The 18,596-nt window shown below is 35.9% G+C and overlaps 1 protein-coding gene across 1 annotated transcript; it reads right to left on the reverse strand.

The window, feature by feature from the left end:
* Positions 1-740: 740 nt before the first annotated feature.
* LOC118845630 (coiled-coil-helix-coiled-coil-helix domain-containing protein 1-like) lies at positions 741-1,336 on the reverse strand. Its single transcript, XM_036753624.1, has 2 exons — positions 1,225-1,336; positions 741-925 (listed from the first exon to the last, which is right to left on the reverse strand). Exons 1-2 carry the CDS (start codon positions 1,334-1,336, stop codon positions 741-743), a joined length of 297 nt encoding a protein of 98 aa, XP_036609519.1.
* Between the last annotated feature and the right edge of the window lie 17,260 nt (positions 1,337-18,596).

The following is an 18,596-nucleotide window of genomic DNA, read 5'->3' on the forward strand; positions in this document are numbered from 1 at the left end:
ATAAAATTAAATACACCAGATTACAAAGAAAATAAATTATGTTAAAATACAGTTATCAAAATATTTTTTTTAAAAAAATACATGTCCACAGACCCCAGGCTAAGAACCTCTGGTCTAAACTGTGAGTCTACAGTCTGCCTCTCACATTGTAGGACTCTGAAAGAGAATGAGAGTCATCATTGATATACTCAGTGAACCAGCATAAAATCCAAAATCCTCTACCCTTGACATACAGTGGGGATGAATCGATGACCACGGAAACAAAAGGCTTTAAGTATACCTGGCCTCCCATGCCCCAGCAGCAAGAGGCATCCAAAGCAAGTATCAACATCCAGACTAGAGGAGCTCTAAATTCCTTCCACCTCTGAGGATCCTGTGTCCTTCAATGACTTTGATGAGATCAAACTTGAGTCCACTCCCAAGACAGGTTAGGTTCTTCTCTATGAAGTAAAGAAGGTCCTAGGGCCCTGGAAAAGGCTGGGGTTCGGGGGTTGAGAGGCAAAGGGTGACCTGATCCACAGCACAGTCCAAGCTGTCTTGTAAAGATTTTATTTCAGAGTAAAGCAGAGCTCTCACCCGAATCACAACCCCACAGGGGTCAGACCATGTCCTCTGCCACTCAGTCCAAACACCACCAAGTTGCTTCCATGAGGCCAGTCCTTAAAAAGCTACATAACACCTTCAGATAACGTAAGATATATTAGGAAACCTCCCCAACAATTCATTTGTTTGCTTGGGAGTCAAATTCCCGAGGGGCCCAGCAACTCCTGTTTTGCCTTTTGCTTCCGCTCTGCCTCAGGCTTCGAAGCACAGTCAAAGAAGTCTTTGATCTCCTTGGAACAAATTGTGTCGCTAAATTCATTCTGCTTCCAGCAAGCCATAATCAGGGACATCTCCGTTATACAGGTTGCCTTCAAAGGTTCCCCTGCCAGTCGGCTTCATTCCTTCAAAGCTTCTCCAGCTCACTCTGGGCCAGGCTCCAGGGTAACAAGAAATAAACAGTAAGGGAACCCCAGCCCACGGAGGGCGGACGGTCCTGGGGGCCTGAAGCGGGCAGGACAGGTTCACGAGGACTACGCAGAAAGCGTCCAAACTCAAAGCTCTAGGAGCACGTGAGGACGCCGAGACAGCGGCCCCAGAAATCAGGCCCGGCTTGCTGGAGGAGGCGGCACCTTCCCCAGCCCCCACCGGCCTGCGCCGTGACGCACTTACCCCGGAGCTCGCGGCGCCCCGCCCCGACTGGGTTGTTCCGTATCAGAGACTTGTTGGGTTTCAGCACCGGCCGCTTCCCATTGCCCAGGCGCGCCAGGCGGCTCCGCAGGCTTGGTGTAGCCATGACCCCGCTTCTGCCGCCGCCGCCTCCCTGAGCTCAAAGTTTTAAAAGCAGATGTTCAAAAAAAAAAAAAAAAGCTGCTTTTTGATGAAACTGTGAAATAAAATATACATGCAATGGGGCATAGAAATCTATCTTGCCCTACAAGAAAGTAAGGGAAAACAGGATGGGGGTCAGTGGGGCGACAGAAGGGAAGGCTGACTGGGGAATGGGGAAATCAGAATATATGCCATCTTGTAGTTGGGGTGAGGGTAGAAATGGGGAGAAAATTTGTAATTCAAAATCATGTGGAAATCAATGCTGAAAACTAAAAATATTAAATAAAAAAGTAGATACTGTAAAAAATAAAGCTTATTGTTAGCATAAAAAATAAAGGGGGGATGATTGAGGGGCGGACAGGAGATAATAAAAAGCAAACATTTTTGAAAAGAGTCAGGGTCAAGGGAACTAACTGCATAAAACTGTACAGGATAGGATGGAGGGAAATATAGTTAGTCTTTTACAACATGATTATTGTGGAAGTGGTTTTGCATAATGATGCATGTTTGGCCTATGTTGAATTGCTTGCCTTCTTAGGGAGTGTGGATGGGAAGGGAAGAGTGGAGAGAATTTGGAACTGAAAGTTCTAAAAGCAGATGCTCAAAAAAACGTTTTTTGCATGCAACTGGGAAATAAGATACACAAGCAATGGGGTATAGAAAGCTATCTTGCCCTACTAGAAAGTAAGGGGAAAGGAGATGGGGGAAGCTGGCTGACAGAAGGGAGGGCTGACTGGGGAACAGGCCAATCAGAATATATGTGATTTTGGAGTGGGGTGAGGGTAGAAATGTGCAGAACTTTTGTAACTCAAAATCTTGTGGAAATCAATGTTGAAAACCAAAAATATTAAATAATAAAATATGGCAAAAAAAAGTGAACTTACAAAAAGTGTGAGGATTCAAAATATGTAACAATAAATTTTCATTTCGAGAAAGCCTGTATGATAAATAATACACCTTGTGCTGAGAAATGTCCATCTTTTCTTTGCTTCCTTGTATTTTCTTTTGTTCTCTGGTATGCACTTTTTGACTTTGTCCTTTTTCCCTCCCCCCACACCCCCAAAAGGCTACAATGTAGTTTAGATATGTATCTCGATATATACATACACATACAAATATATACTTACACTTATACGTATATACATGTGTATATTGACATATTCTTTCCCAAACACACTCTACTCCTAATTTTTGTTTTTATAATTGTACATATCTCTTGTTTCCTATTCCTCTCTTCTTGCCTCTTCCTCTTTACTTCTACCCGCTACCTTACCCTCTTACTATTTGACTATGCCCCTCCTCTCCTAACTACCTTACCCTCCCATTACTTGCCTCCTCCCCTCCAAGGGTCCCTCCCCATCCTCCCATTCCTATTGATCTAAACACCCTTCTATACCCCCCTTTTTTTCCTATTCCCTCATTCTCCCCTCTAAAAATCCCTCCCTTCACTCCTTTCCCCTCACTATACCCCCACCATTTCTGTCTTCTAAATTTAGATTTTTATGCTTTTCTAAATATATATATATATATATGTATATGTATGTATATAGATATACATATATACATATATATGTATTTTTCCCTCTTACTCACTATACCCTTATCATTTTATTTCTTCCTTTATACTCTTCCACATATGTATTTATTGTTCACTCTTAAACACATTCCTGATAAAAGTAGGTTACCAGAACTACCAGCCCTCCTCCCTGATCTAAATCCTCTCTGTATCCTTTCTTCCTCTTGCATTTCTTTTGTATAATATAGTTACTCTTTTTAGCTCTTTCTAAATTGTTTTAGTTTTTAAATTTATGTCATAGTCAGGTTTAACCCCCTCTTTCTCATGAGCTTGACAATTATTAATAAGAATCTTAGACATACATTTTATATTTAATGTTATATAAAAGGTAAACAGTCTGTCCTTATGAATCCCTTATAGTCAGTCTTTGGTGTGTACCTTATGTTTCTCTTGGTTCTTGTATGTTGAACCTTCTATTAAGTTAAGGATTTTTTAAACAAAGTCTTGAAAGTCTGAGGGCATGTCAAATGTCCATTTTTTTTTCATTCCAGATAATACTGAAATTTGAAGGGTATGATATTTTCAGCCAGAGCCCCAAGTCTTTTGCTCTGAGGTATATTGTGTTACAAGGCCTGTGGTCCTTTAATGTTGCTGTTGCTAGGTCTTGTATAATTCTAATTGTGGCACCATCATATTTAAATTGTTTTAATCTTGATGCTTTTATTATTTTATTCTTGAGTGGGAGGTTTTGGAATTTACTATGATATTCCTTTGAGTTTTCATCTTTGGATCTCTTTTAAGTAGTGTTCAACGGATTTTTTTTTTCTATTTCTACTTTCCTGCCTCATTCTAATGCTTCAGAACAATTTTCTTTAATTATTCCTTGTATTACTGTATCAAGATTCTTTACTTGATCATAATTTTCAGTTACTATGATTATGTTATATTTTCTCTTCTTCATCTATTTTCCAAATCTGTTGTTTGCCCTACAAGATATTTCAGTTTCTCTTCTATTTTTTTTCATTATTCATGTTTTGTTTAATTATTTCTTTAACTTTTATACTTTCACTGGCTTCACTTCGCCCAGTTCTAATTTTGCAGGTGTCATTTTCCTGAGATTCTGCATCTCCTTTTCTAATTGGTTGACTTTCCTTAGACAAACTTCTTGTTTTCCTTGGATTATTCTCATTTATTTATTAATTTATTCATTCATTTATTTATGTTTATTTGTTTGTTTGTCTGCCTAATATTTCACCAATTGGAGAATTTTGTTACATACCGGTGAATCAAAAGGTAAATACAATGACTTTGTTTACTTAAGCCATGGGCAAAATATTTTAAATCAACTACCATGGAATTTGTTTTATGCAAAAATTCATTTGCTGAACTACTTTCTTACAATATATATTGAATTTGAGGTTTTTATGTAGAATTAATGGTTATTTTTGTTGTTCATTCTTCATTCTTGAAGAAGAAGAAAGACATCATGAGTGTGGTGTCTGGCATATGAATTGAATTTGAGTGAGGCAAAGCTGTGCAAAGGCTTCCTCCTTGGTCTCTCTTCCAGAGTCATTGGAATCCAGTGGAAAAACAAAGGTTAAGATGACTGGCAATAACACAAGATGCACTGGGTGACCTTCGCCTTTCTTGGGAAGAATCTAGGACATGGTTGGAAAAGTAGGATGATGCCAAATTGTAGAGGGTCTTGAATAAATAGGAGATAGCGAAGTCTGAATTTCATTTGAAAGGTGTTAAAGAATCACTTAAGATTTTTGATGAGTAAGTCAATGAAGCACAAGTAGAATTTTTTTTTCTTTTGGGAACTCCTTTGCTTTCTCCATAATCCAGCAAATATTGGCAATTTGGTCTGTACTTTATGGGAAGGAAGATTATTCTAGCCAAGATAGAATAATAGAAACATTCAATGATGAATTTCCAATGGATCATAAACTTCTTAAAAGCAGAGACTGGTTTCAAGTTTTCCTTTTGGTCTTTATATCCCTATCACCTTGAATAATGCATGACACATAGTAGATTTTTAATAAGTGTTTTAGTATTAAGTTATTCATTCTTTCATTCAACAAATATTGAGTGTCTATTCAGTGAGAGACACTTTTCATATGAATCTCAGGCTATGGAATACTCAGTCTTTAGAACTTGGAGTGTTCTCTGCTAATAAATTTGAAAGATCGTCCATTATCCATCTCACCTCAACAGGCCGGGTCGAGTGGTAAACAGGCCAACCATATATATGGAATTTCCCACACAAATGAAATATTGACTGAAATAAAAAAATAAAACACCATAAACTTCCTGGATCAGGGCTGAAAGTAACTTGGTATTTATTATTTGATTCTCTCAAAAATCTACTGATTGTCTTTATTGGCTCTACTTTTAATAATAAAAAAGAATGGAATTTCAATTGAGCGTTAAAGATTTAGAGCTGGAACAGAATTTACAGGTTAACAAGTCCAATTTTATTTATATTTTAAAAGGTTCTTCTACAGGTAGGTTTGTAGTTCTCTTTTTCTTTTGTTTTTGGCAAAAATGAATGTTGTCAAAGATTTTTTTTCCTTTTCCTACAACTCTTAATATAGTAACTTGGTTTTAAAAAATGATTATGTTGTTTGACCATTACTTAAAAATATTTACTCTCCTGCTATTAAGTCCAATTTGATCATAATGAAAGCATACCTATACATATATTGCTATAGTCATTCACCATCTTTATTTTAAAACATTATTTTATTTTAAACATTAATAATATCAATCTATATTGAATTACATCCAGATTTGTTTTTATATGTTCTACAAAACAAGATATCATACTTAAGGAGAAGCCTCTTATCTATTAATCTCCAAGAAATTGAAAGATGTATGAAAACAAAATTACTTCAGAGTTTATGAGCCAATTAAGAATAGATTGACTGGTTAATCTATTACACACCCCCTTATTCCTCTCTTCAGTCTTTTGTTGGAATGTTACCTTTAAGGTTATATTTCTTATTTCCATGTAGCTCATTTCTCATATCTTATAGGGTAATTTAGAAAATATCTTTACCTTACTGGTCCTGTAGATCAGAAGTGTCAATCAAGAGACCTGTGCAACACTCAAGTTCAACAGGAACCATTTTAATATGTAATTGGGAAATATTTAGTACAATGGCTAAAAAAATAGTAGAACAGATAACGTTAATATGTGAATATCAAAGTGAATATGAAGTCACCAGATTGCTTCTTGTGTGGTTTTAGTGGCCCTTTTGCTATTTGTGTTTGACACCTCTCCTGTAGATAACAAGGCAATAACTAATGTATCATACTGGCTCTTTGTATCAAACAATATATAATTTTGTGCCTAGAGGAGCCCTGGGCATTCCACTGACATATCAACACTCCCTTCTATGACATGAGCTGCCAACTATAGGAATGGGATCTATACACTGAGACTGCTCCTGTTTGCCAGGATTATCTTCCTTCTCGTGTGAATAGCAATAGAGGGGTTTTTTTTTGTTAAACTACTTATTTGGAGACTAATACTTTTCTTCTAAATTTCCCTGCACTTTGGAGTTCAAAATTCTTCCAATCTTACAAATGAACAACTGTACCACAATCCCCGTTAATATTAAGGAATTAGAAATAACCTTGTTTTCAGAGAATTTGAAAACAAGTTAGAAAAAAACAATTTTACACTTAAGAGATTAAAAGTTAAGTCACTGTATAAGTTATTACAAGATGCCTCATTACTTATTAGAAAATTCAAATTCATAAATTGCGTGTATAAGTGCTGATGAGATGCTAAGTAAAGGAGTGATGAGAATGGCAAATAGATTACTGTGTCTTGAATGCAGTAGTTGTAAAGAGTAATAAGAAATGAAAGGACCAGTTACTAGAAGTCCTCCAGTGTAAGGATGAGGGGGTTAGTTTTGAAATAAATAATAAACAGTTACTACAGGCTGATTTGTAAGCAATACCATGATATGAAGAATTCTATTTAAGGTTGATTAATTTTTGACAGTTGGAGGCAAGGGAAAACTGGAAGCAAGGAGAGCAATTAAGAGACTATTTCTATCATTACAAGTGTGAGGTGATGTGGTTCTTAGTTAAAAAAGTGGTCATGAAGATGAAGAAGAAATAATCACACTGTTTATATTTTTCTATACCCACCTGTATAATATATAAACATACACATATGCATATATGTAGATATATAGATATTACGGAGGAAAAATTATTAGGAGATGTTCATTCACTGAAGGTAGGATGTGGAGACAAGTAAAGGAGGACAGTCAAATATAACTCCAAAGCTGTGAAATCTTCTTAAAAGAGATTTTTTCCCCTATATAACAGGATACAAGTAAATAGAGATAGCTTAATGGAAAAAGCCCTGGTATGGTAGTTGTGAGAATTGATTTCTAGTCTGACCTCTAACAATTCATAGCCTATCTGGTTTTCATTGTCACGTAAAAGAAGCAGGTTGGACTTGCTAATCTAAGATTCTTTGCAGGTTTAATGCTCTAGAATGTGAACTAGGGAGCTACTGAAGTTTATTAAGCAATTGAGTGAAACAACGAAAGCAGACTTTTATGAAGACTTGTGAGGAAAGAAAGGGGCCAGAGGAGACAAAGAATCAAAGTTTATACGTTTTACATTTTTTGAATATTAACTAAGCTATTGGTATACTAAAATGTATGCCAATGCATTTTAAAATTGTAATTATTATTAACATGAAGTTTTTACATATATCAACATTAACTTACACTTTTTGCAAATATTAAAATGTATCTTCAGAATGTATAAGATGCATATATTATAAACATATAATTATAAATTAATTAAATTAAATAAATTAATAAATTATAAATATATAAGTAAACTAAGAGAAGACAAATAAAATACATCAAATACACATAAATATACATTTATACACATATACGCATATGTGTGTATGCATAATTGTGTGTATTTATACACATATGCATGGAGGCAGGCATGTATGTGTATATGTGTGTATGTATGTATACATACTTATTTGAGTCTTACATTTTATATGGGTACCATTCTGAAAAGATTTCCATAGTGGTGCAATTTAGATAAGAACTAAAGAAGTGCACAGAAGGCCACCAAACACTTGGCTTCATGGTATCTCAGCCTCCACACTCCCTCTCTTCAGCTCCCATTGTCTGCTTTATAAAGTGCTGAATTAGGCCTTGTGGCTTTAATTTGAAAACTTCAGGTTTAAGCTCAAAATAGAAAAGGCATTGTTTCCTAGTAAAGACAGATCCATTCCTTCGTTCCTTTATAGAAATATCAGGTGCAGTGCTCAACCAAAGCCTTTTCCTAGAGCAAAAAGTGATTCAATTTAGTGACCAAAAAACCCAGACATAGTACTAAAAAACTGAATCATATGTGTTTTATATTCCATGCATTTATAAATGTGTGTGGTGTCTCTTCCAATAGAATGTACATCCCTTGAGAGTAAGAATTGTTTAGTTGTTTTGTCTTTGTATGCCAAAGACCCAGCACAGTTTCTGGCACATAGTAGCAAAAATAAATTTTATAGTACTTTAAGGTTTGCAAAGTTTTCTTTACTAGTATATTAATTTGTTTAAAGGAATTTAATTGTCTGTAGGTTGATTAATGATCAAGGTCAACCCTGAAGAAGGAAAATACAAGGAAATATCAGCTTAATAGAAATATGTGGAAATGGAGCCTGAGAGCGAAGCTTTGTCTTGGTGGTGGTGGAGGAGTTGTGCGGTGACTATATGTATAATATATACATATAAGATGTGGACTTATTTAGCAAAAGTTGGATAGGTAGTTCCCTTTTTCAATACTATTTACCTCTCTTGGTCACTGAACAAGCACCAGAAACATGGTGTCCCCTAAAGCAGAGAACCCAGAGCAAAAAACCCCATTCGCCCTGTCCTCGGGATATCTTCGAATTTAGTTGCCAGCTCCTACAAACATAAATTAGCTGGTACAAGCTAAAAAAAATAAAAAGACAAAAAGAAAATAAATGGTTGACCAACTTAGCCTTGCAGTGATAGCGAATTATGCCAGTCACATCACAGCACCGTTAATCCTGAAACAGATAAAACATACAACAAAGGAGGAAAAAAAATAGTATAAGCACAGAAAAAAAATACAGGCAGGAAGAAAATGTATCAAGAAACAAAATATGGTAAATAAACAGTAGGAAATGAGGACTTCGTGTTTGTTTTGTGGAAGCTTCAAACATATACTTCCTTTTCCCTTCAAATCTATCACCTTAAGGCCATAATGGTCCAGAGAAACAATTAAAAAAGAAAACAGAAGAGAACAACCTGAACATATGAAAAGGGAAGCAATCAATGAAGTCAGCCTGGTTTAACCTGAAGAATTATTAACCAGGAGGAAAGTGAAAACACTTAAGAACTGAGGAGGTGTTAGTCAAAGAGGAGAGGGTAAGAGAATTATGTTTATATCCAGTTGGCATTGCAGTTTACCAGCCAAGGACTGAGGTAATAACTTAAAACATCCTGGGAAATATTCATTGAAGCATAGTATTACAAAATAAAAAGGCCATGGTCCCTTTATAGGTAATCAAACCCAAAGGCAAATTTTTGTGTTTTAATCTGATTATCTTGATTCACTGCTGTTACAATTTTTAATATTACATTAAAATGTCTTACTGCAGAAGTAGTAAAGCATGAAAGCAAGGCTGCTTTACATTTCCAGTATTCAAGGGAATAAAAGAGAAACTATCTAATCTCCTACATAGGTTGTTCTGAGTGCATTATCACTGAAAACCAGGAATTCTAAGCTAACGAGAGCCTAGATGTAGATTTGATACATATTTACAAAAAACGTCTAAACTCATTTAAAATGAAAATCATACACTGTCAAAACTCTGTTAATGAAGGGAGTGGAGCCAAGAGGCTGAGTAAAGGCAAGGACTCACCTGAGCTCACCCCCAAACCCCTCCAAATACCTGTAAATATAACTCTAAACAAATTCTAGTGCGGTAGAACCCACAAAAAATCAGAGTGAAATGACTTTCCAGCCCAACACAACCTGGAAGTTTGACAGGAAAGGTGTGATGCATCAGGCTGGGAGAGGAGCATAGTCCAGCCCAGGTCAAACTAGCATAAACCAGTCCCCAACAAATCTAGAACAGGCCTTAGGGCATGGAATCACTGGCATCTGTGGTAGTTCCCAGACTTCTCAACCCATAAACTACAAAGACAACTTAGAACTCCAGTAGGAAAGATCTGTCAGACCTAGGTGACAGAGAAGTGTAGTCCAGTTCAGGTCTCACCAGCATAGCCCTGACCCCATCAAACCAGGGGCAAGATTTGGGAGTTACTGAATCAGAAGTGTCAGTGAGGGAGTGGCTGTTTCCAAGGCTCTCAACGCACAGCTGGTAAGGTGATCCAGCAAATGGTCAGAAGGAGATTATAGGGGTCTCTTTGCCTGCACTAAGGCAGGAATCTGTGGCTTTGCCCATACATGAATCGAGATCAGAATTCCTGGGTGGCAGCCTTGGGGTGAGGGAGAGTACTGACATAGCAAATCTTGTGGAAGCAGTGGAGAGGAAACTCTTCTCACTATTCCAGGGCAGAAAAGAGTCTTGTGGTCACTCATAGACCAGAGAACAGTCCAGGAGAGGAGCAGTCAAACCACCTTGGAAAAACTGGAAAATTACAGCTCCCTAGAAATATCTCTAAAAACAGCTGCATAAAACCCCTGGGACAGTATACCCACCACCTTGGAAGCAAAATTCTTATCTTAACAAAGAGTTAAAAAGTCAAGTAATGGGCTGGTAAAATGAACAAACAACAGAAAAAAAAAAACAATTCAGACTACAGAAACTTAATTTGATAGAAAAAGACAACAAAGTCAGAGCTCCCACATCCAAAGCCTCCAAGAAAAACATGAATTAGTCTCAGGCCATGGAAGAGCTCAAAAAGGATTTTGGAAATCAAGCAAGAGAAGTAGAAGAAAAATCAGGAGGAGAAATGAGTTATATAAGAAAATAATGAAAAATTAGCCAATAGCTTGCTAAAGGATACACACCCAAAATACTGAAGAAAACAACCCTTTATACAATAGACTAGACCAAATGGAAAAAGAGGTCCAAAAAGCCAATGAAGAGAGGAAAGCCTTATAAAAGCAGAATTGGCCAAATGGAAAAGGAGGTCCAAAAGATCACTGAAGAATATAATTCCTTGAAAATTAGAATGGAGAAAATGGAAGCTAATGACTGTATGAGAAAACAAGAAATTATGAAACAAAACCAAAAGAGAGAAAAAAGTAGAAGACAATATGAAATATCTCATTGGAAAAGCAACTGACCAGGAAAATACATCCAGGAGAGATAATTTAAAAATTATTGAACTACCTGAAATACATGATCACAAAAAGAGCCTAGACAAAGATGTGATCAAGAAAAACTGCCCTGATATTCTAGAACCAGAGGTCAAAGTAGAAATTGAATGAATCTACCAATCACCTCCTGAAAGAGATCCCAAAAAGAAAACTCTTAGTAATATTGTAGCCAAATTCCAGAATTCCCAGGTTAAGGAGAAAATATTGCAAGTAGCCAGAAAGAAACAATTAAAGTACTATGGAACCATAATCAGGATAGCCCAAGATTTAGCAGCTTCTACATTAAGGGATTGAAGTGCTTGAAATATGATATTCTGGTAGTCAAAGGAACTAGGATTAACACCAAGAATCACCAGCCCAGTAAAACTGAGTGTAATCCATGAGGGGAAATCATTGATATTCAATGAAGTAGAGGAATTTAATGCATTCGAGAGAAAAGACTAGAGCTGAATAGAACATTTGACTTTCAAATACAAGACTCAAGAGAAGCATGAAAAGGTAAACAGGAAAGCAAAATCATAAAGAAATTATTAAAGTTGAATTGCTTATATTCGTACATGGAAAGATGATATTTGTAATTCATGAAATTTTTCTCATTATTAGGAGAGAACAGACATACAAACATGTATGCTTTTACAGGTACATGTGTGTGAGTGTGTGTATACATATATGTGTGTATATACATATATACACATACACACATATGCCTATATACATACGTATGTATATACACATATATACATATATACACATATATATATATATATATATATGTATATGTATAGACAGAGGACCCAGAGTGAGTTGGATATGAAGGGATGACATCTAGAAAATTAAATTAAGGAGTGAAAGAGGAATGTACTGGGAGAAGGAGAGAGGGAGAGGTAGAATGGGGTAAATTATCTCACATAAAAAAGGCAAGAAAAGGTTTTTACCGTGGAGTGGAAGAGGCAGCAGGTAATAGGAAATATGTGAACCTTACTTTGATCGTATTTGGTTTAAAGATGGAATAATATACACACTCAATTGGGTATAGAAATCTATCTTTCCCTACTGGAAAGTAGAAGGGAAAAACATAAGAGGTGAAATGATAGAAGTAAGGGAAGAAAGGGGGAGAGCATAATCAGAAGCAAATGCTTTTGAGGAGGGGCAGGGTGAAAGGAGAGAGAATAGAATAAATGGAGGTTGGGGGAATAGGATAGAGGGAAATACATTTAGTAATATTAATTGTGAAAATAATGTAACAATTTTCTCTAATAAAGGCCTCATTTCTCTAGCATATAGAGAACTGTGTCAAGTTTATAAAAATACTAGCCATCCCCCAACTGATAAGAGATTAAAAGATAAAATCCATATTCAGATGAACTAATTAAAGCTTTCTATAGCCATATGAAAAATATTCTAACTCACTACTGATTGGATAAATGCAAGTTAAAACAATTCTGAGGTACTACCTCATACCTATTAGATTAGACAATAGGACAGAAGGGGTAAATGACAGATCTTGGAGGGGGTGTGGGAATAATGAGACGTTAACATACTGTTGTCAAAATTTGTAGATGGATTAAACCTTTCTATAGACCAATTTGGAACTAAACCCAAAGGGCTATAAAACAATGGCATACCCTTTGACATAGTAATATCACTACTAGATCTGTATCCCAAAGGAGAAAGAAAGGAAAAGGACTTTAATGTACAAAACTATTTATAGCAGCTGTTTTCTTGAGGTATTTAGACATTGAGGGGATGCACATATATTGGGAAATGGCTGAGTAAGTTGTGATATGTAATTATAATGAAATACAATCACATTATAAGAAATTATGAGCAGGATGCTCTCAGAAAAACTTGCATGGGTTGATGCAAAGTGAAATATACTGGGTACAAAGACACAGCTATATTATAAGATGATCAACTGGGGCAGCTAAGTGGCTCAGTGAGTAGAGAACTGGCCCTGAAGTTAGGTGGACCTGAGTTCAAATTCAGCCTCAGTCACTTGACACACTTACTAGCTGTGTGACTTTGGGCAAGTCACTTAACCCCAATTGCCCTGCCTTCTTCCCTTGCAAAAAAAAAAAAAAGAAAGAAAGAAATAAGATGATCAATTGTGAATGACTTAGATATTCTCAGCAATACAATGATCCATGACAACTCTGAAGGACTTAGGATGAAAAATGCTATCCTTCCCCACAGAAATAACTGATATTGTCTGAATGCAGATTGGAGAATATTTTTTTTTACTTTATTTTTCTTGACTTTTTTTATGTCTAAGTTTTTTTTTTTTTAACCACATGACTACTATGGATATATTTTGCATGAATATACATATGTAAGACACATGGAATTTCTTGCCTTCTCAATGTGGGTGGGGAGGTGTTGGACAGGTAGGAAAGGAGAGAATTTGAAACTCAAAGTTTTAAAGCAAATGTTAAAAATTGTTTTTACATGTAACTGGGGGAAAAAGAAATATAAATGAATACAAAAAATCTGTTAATTAGAAGTAGATCCAAGGTGGCAGAGAAAAGACAGGGACTCCACTTTGCACTCTCAAATTCCATTCTAGAGAACTTTAAATAACTCCTCAAAACAAATTTTCAGTGGCATAATCGACAGAAAAGCAGTGTGAAAAAATTTTCCAGCCCAAAGCAACTTAGACAGGAAAGGTTTACAGCATAGTAATACGAGTGGAGAATAGCCCTACACAGGATGTACTAGAGCAGGCTGCAGTCCCGCAGATCTGTAGTATGCCTTCAGGATTACCATATCAGCTATGGCAGCAGCAGATTCTGAACTCTAAGCCCATAGAAGAGAAGGGGTTCAGACAACTGGTCATAAAGAGATTACTGGGGTCCCCTTGCTTACATTGGTTGTAGGACTCTGTTGCATTGCCCATATGTGGAAACAAGTTGTCATGCCTGGATGAGAAGAAGTACTAGTACACCAGATTTTGTTGGCACGGAGGAGGAGGGACCCTAATCCCAGTTCCAGGGTGGCCACTCAAAGATTAGAGCAAAGGCTAGGAGAGCTGTGACCGCACCTCTCCTTAGATGATATCACCTTGCAAGAACAAGAAACTTACAGACCTCCATAATTAGCTCTGAGAGAAGCTGCAAGAAAGGCTTGAAGAAAAGCCATTAATGGACACCCTAGGAAGAAAATCCACAGGGCCACATGGGTTCATGAGTGAATGCTGTCAAATATTTAAAGAAAAATCATTTCAATATTATAGAAACTATTTGGGAAAATAGTGAGGAAGGACTTCTACAAAACTCTTTTTATGATGCAAATATGGTGATGATACCTCAACCAGAAAGAGCTAAAACAGAGAAAGAAAATTATAGATCAATTTCCCTAATGAATATTGAGGCAAAAATTTTGAACAAAATACTAGCAAGGCAATTATAGAAATATATCAAAAGGATTATACATTATGACCAGGTAGAGTTATATCCAGAATTCAGGGCTGGTTCAATATTAGGAAAACTATAAGTTTAATTGATCATTTCAATAACCAATCCAACACAAATCATATGATTAACTCAATAGTGGCAGAAAAAGCTTTTGATAAAATACAACATGCATTCCTATTAAAAACAGTAGAGAGCGTAGGAATAAAGAGAGTGTTTCTTAAAATAATAAAATCATCAGCAATCACTCTCTGTAATGAGGATATCCTAGAAGCCTTCCCAATAAGATCAGGGACAAAGTAGGGATGCCCATTATAACCCCTATTATTCAATATAATAATAGAAATTTTAGCTGTATAAATAAGAGAAGAAAAAGAAACTGATGGAATTGGAATAGACAACAAGGCCAAAAAAATGATCACTCTTTGCAGACGATATGATGTTATACTTAGAGAACCCTAGAGCATCAACTAAAAAAAGTACTTGAAATAATTAACCACTTCAGCAAAGTTGCAGGATATAAGATAAACCCACATGAATCATAATTTCTTTATATGACCAATAAAGCCTAGCAGCAAGTGCTAGAAAGAGAAATTCCATTTAAAATAACTGTAAACAATATAAGTACAATAAGTATAATATAAGTCTACTTCCCAAAACAGGCCCATGAACTACATGAACACAAAAATGAAATACTTTTTTCACACAAATAAAGTCAGATAAAAATAATTGGAAAAACATCACTTGCTCATGGATAAGCTGAGCTAATATAATAAAAAAATGACAATTCTGCTTAAACTAATTTACCTATCCATTGCCATACCAATAAAGCTATGAAAACTTATGTTATAGAAAAATAACAAAATTCATCTGCAAGAACAATAGATCAAGGGGCAGCTAGGTGGGCAGTGAGTAGAGCACTGGCCCTGAAGTCAGGAGCAACTGAGTTCAAATCCAATCTGAGTTCAAATTCAGCCTCAGACACTTGACACACTTACTAGCTGTGTGACCTTGGGCAAGTCACTTAACCCCAATTGCCCTGCCTTCCCTCCTTCAAAAACAAAAGAAAAAAAATGAACAATAGGTCAAGAATATCAAGATAATTAAACAAACAAAAAATACAAGGGAAGCTGATCTAGCAATAACAGACCTCAAACTATATTATAAAGCAATAAACATCAAAACTATCTGCTACTGCATAAGAAATATAGTGGTGGATTAGTGGAATAGATTGGGGACACAAGGTATAGTAGTCAATGACCATTGTAACCTAGTGGTTGATAAATCCAAAGACCCCAGCTTTATGGATAAAAACTCACTATTTCACAAAAAATTGCTGCGAAAATTAGAAAACAACAGAACACAAACTAGGTATAGGCCAACATCTGACACCATATATCAAGATAAGGTCAAAATGGGTGCATGATTTAGACATAAACAGTGACACCACAAGCAAATTAGAAGAATGAGGAATACTCTGCCTGGTAGATCTATGGGGAAGAGAAGAATTCATGACCAAAAGAGATAGAGTATGGCAAATTGTAAAATAGATATTTTTTATTATACTAAATTAAAAAAAAAGGATTTGCACAAACAAAACAATGCAACACAGATTAGAAGAAAAGAAGAAAGCTTGGAAACCATCTTTACAGCCAGCATCTCTGATAAAGGCTTCTTTTCTAGCATATATAAGGATCTGAGTCAAATTCATAAAAATGCAAGCCATTCATGAATTTATAAATGGTCAAAGGATATGAAAAGGAAGTTTCAGATGAAGATAGTAAAGCCATTAAAATCAAAGCAACTCTGAGACACCACCTCATACCTATCAGATTGACTAGTATGACAAAAAAATGAAAATGATAAATATTGGAAAGGATGTGGGAAACTGTGATACTAATGTATTGTTGGTGGAGTTGTGAACTGATCCAATCATTCTGAAGAGCAATTTGAAACTCTGCACAAAGGCTACAAAACTGTGCATACCCTTTGATCCACCAATACCACTACTAGGTCTGTAATCCAAAGAGATCATAAAAAAGGAAAAAAAAAACCTACACATGCAAAAGTATTTATAGCAGCCCTTTTCATGGTGACAAAATATTGGAAATTGAAGATATGCCCATCAGTTGGGGAATGTATGAACAAGTTATGGTATATGAACGTAATGGAATGCTATTGATCAATAGGAAACGATGAACAGGCAGGATTGGAAAATCCTGCAAAGACCTGTATGAAGTGATGCAAAGTGAAATGAGCAGAATCAGTAAAACTTAGTACACAATATCAGCAGTACTGTGTGTTAATCAATTATGAATGACTCAAGTGTTCTCAGCAACATTATGACCCAAGAACAAAGGATTCACAGAGAAAAATGCTATACATTTCCAGATAAAGAACTCATGGACTCTGAATGGAGACAGAAACATATTTTCTTCTACTTATTTTATTCTTTCTTGTGTTTTATTTTTACATATCTTTCTTCTTTCACAACTGTGACTAATACATAATTTTTTCATGATAATACATCTATATATATAATACATCAAACTGCCTACCATTTTCAGAAGACAGGAGACGAGTAGAAGGAAGGAAGGGGAGAGGGAGGGAGAAAATTTTGAACTCAAAATCTTATAAAAAAAGGAATGATAAAAATTTTATGGGGAGTTAAGATGGTGGAGTGAAAGCACAGATATACTCAAGATCTCTCACAAATTCTTTCAGGTACCTCCATAAAAGAGAATCTTAACAAATTTGAAGGAGGTTGAAATCACTAGGAGACAGAGTGTGGCAGAGTTCTAGCCCAGGAGTGTCCAAAAGGTTGATGGGAAGGATCTGTTGCACCAGGCTGTGAGAGCCCAGAGTGTGTGCAGGCCTATACCCAACAACAGTGGAGTGGAAACAGACCATGCCAGGCTGAATGATAGGTAACAGTGGCAATCCCCAAACTTATCAGTGCAGGATGAGCCTCTGTTGAAGCTGGGTGAGACAGAAGCACAAAGTGTGCAAGCAGTGGCAGCAGCTACTTCTGGGACTGTCATTGCACAGATTAAATATTTGAAAGTCACCTTCTTAAGATTAACATATAGATAGATAGATAGATAGATAGATAGATAGATAGATAGATAGATATTGATGTAGAGTGAGATATAGATATATAACAAATATAAAACAATATAATTCTATGTAAGGATATAAACAATTTGCACTTATTGAGAAACAAGGTTTATTTTGTTCCCCTATTTACCTTTTTATGCCTCTCTTGAATCTTGTATTTGAAGATCAAATTTCGCATTGAGCTCTGGCATTTTCATTAGGAATGTCTGGAATTCCCTTATTTCATTGAATGTCCATCTCCTTGCCTAAAAAAACTATGCTCAGTTTTGCTGGGTAGTTCATCTTTGATTGTAGCCCAAGCTCCGTTTTCTTTCGGAATATCAAATTCCAAACCCTCTGATCTTTTAATGTAGAAGCTGCAAGGTCCTGTGTGATCCTGACTGTAGGTCTGCAATATTGAATTGTTTCTTTCTGGGTGCTTGCAGTATTTTCTCCTTAAGCTGATAATTCTGGAATTTTGTTCCAGAACCTCACAGAAGTTTTACTTGATGACTACTTGGAAGATCCCCTCCAAGCTCTTATTTTCATCATGGCTTTCTGGGAGACCAATAATCTTAGAATATCTCTCTTGAATCTATTTTCCAGGTCAGTTGTTTTATCAATGAGATATTTTTTATATTTTCTTCTGTTTTTTTAGATTCTTTAGACATTGTTTGACTGATTCAGATCTAATTTTTGAGAAATGGTTTTCTTCAGATAGCTATTAGGACAATTAAAGGGGATATACAAAGACAGAAGGAATGAGTATAAATAAACTGATATAATAATAAAAAAATTAAGGGTGCAAAGGGATTGTTCTTTGAAAAGAGGTAAGGAGG

This window comes from Trichosurus vulpecula, chromosome 4 (assembly GCF_011100635.1).
Source record: "Trichosurus vulpecula isolate mTriVul1 chromosome 4, mTriVul1.pri, whole genome shotgun sequence".
Classification (NCBI taxonomy): Eukaryota; Metazoa; Chordata; class Mammalia; order Diprotodontia; family Phalangeridae; genus Trichosurus; species Trichosurus vulpecula.

What these genes read in the sequence shown, in the direction of transcription:
- LOC118845630 (XM_036753624.1), bottom strand. Translation starts at nt 1,336, where the DNA reads ATGGCTACACCAAGCCTGCGGAGCCGCCTGGCGCGCCTGGGCAATGGG. An exon ending in CCCAGTCGGGGCGGGGCGCC is followed by an intron (nt 926 to 1,224) that starts GCGAGCTCCGGG and finishes GCCGACTGGCAG; the next exon opens with GGGAACCTTTGAAGGCAACC.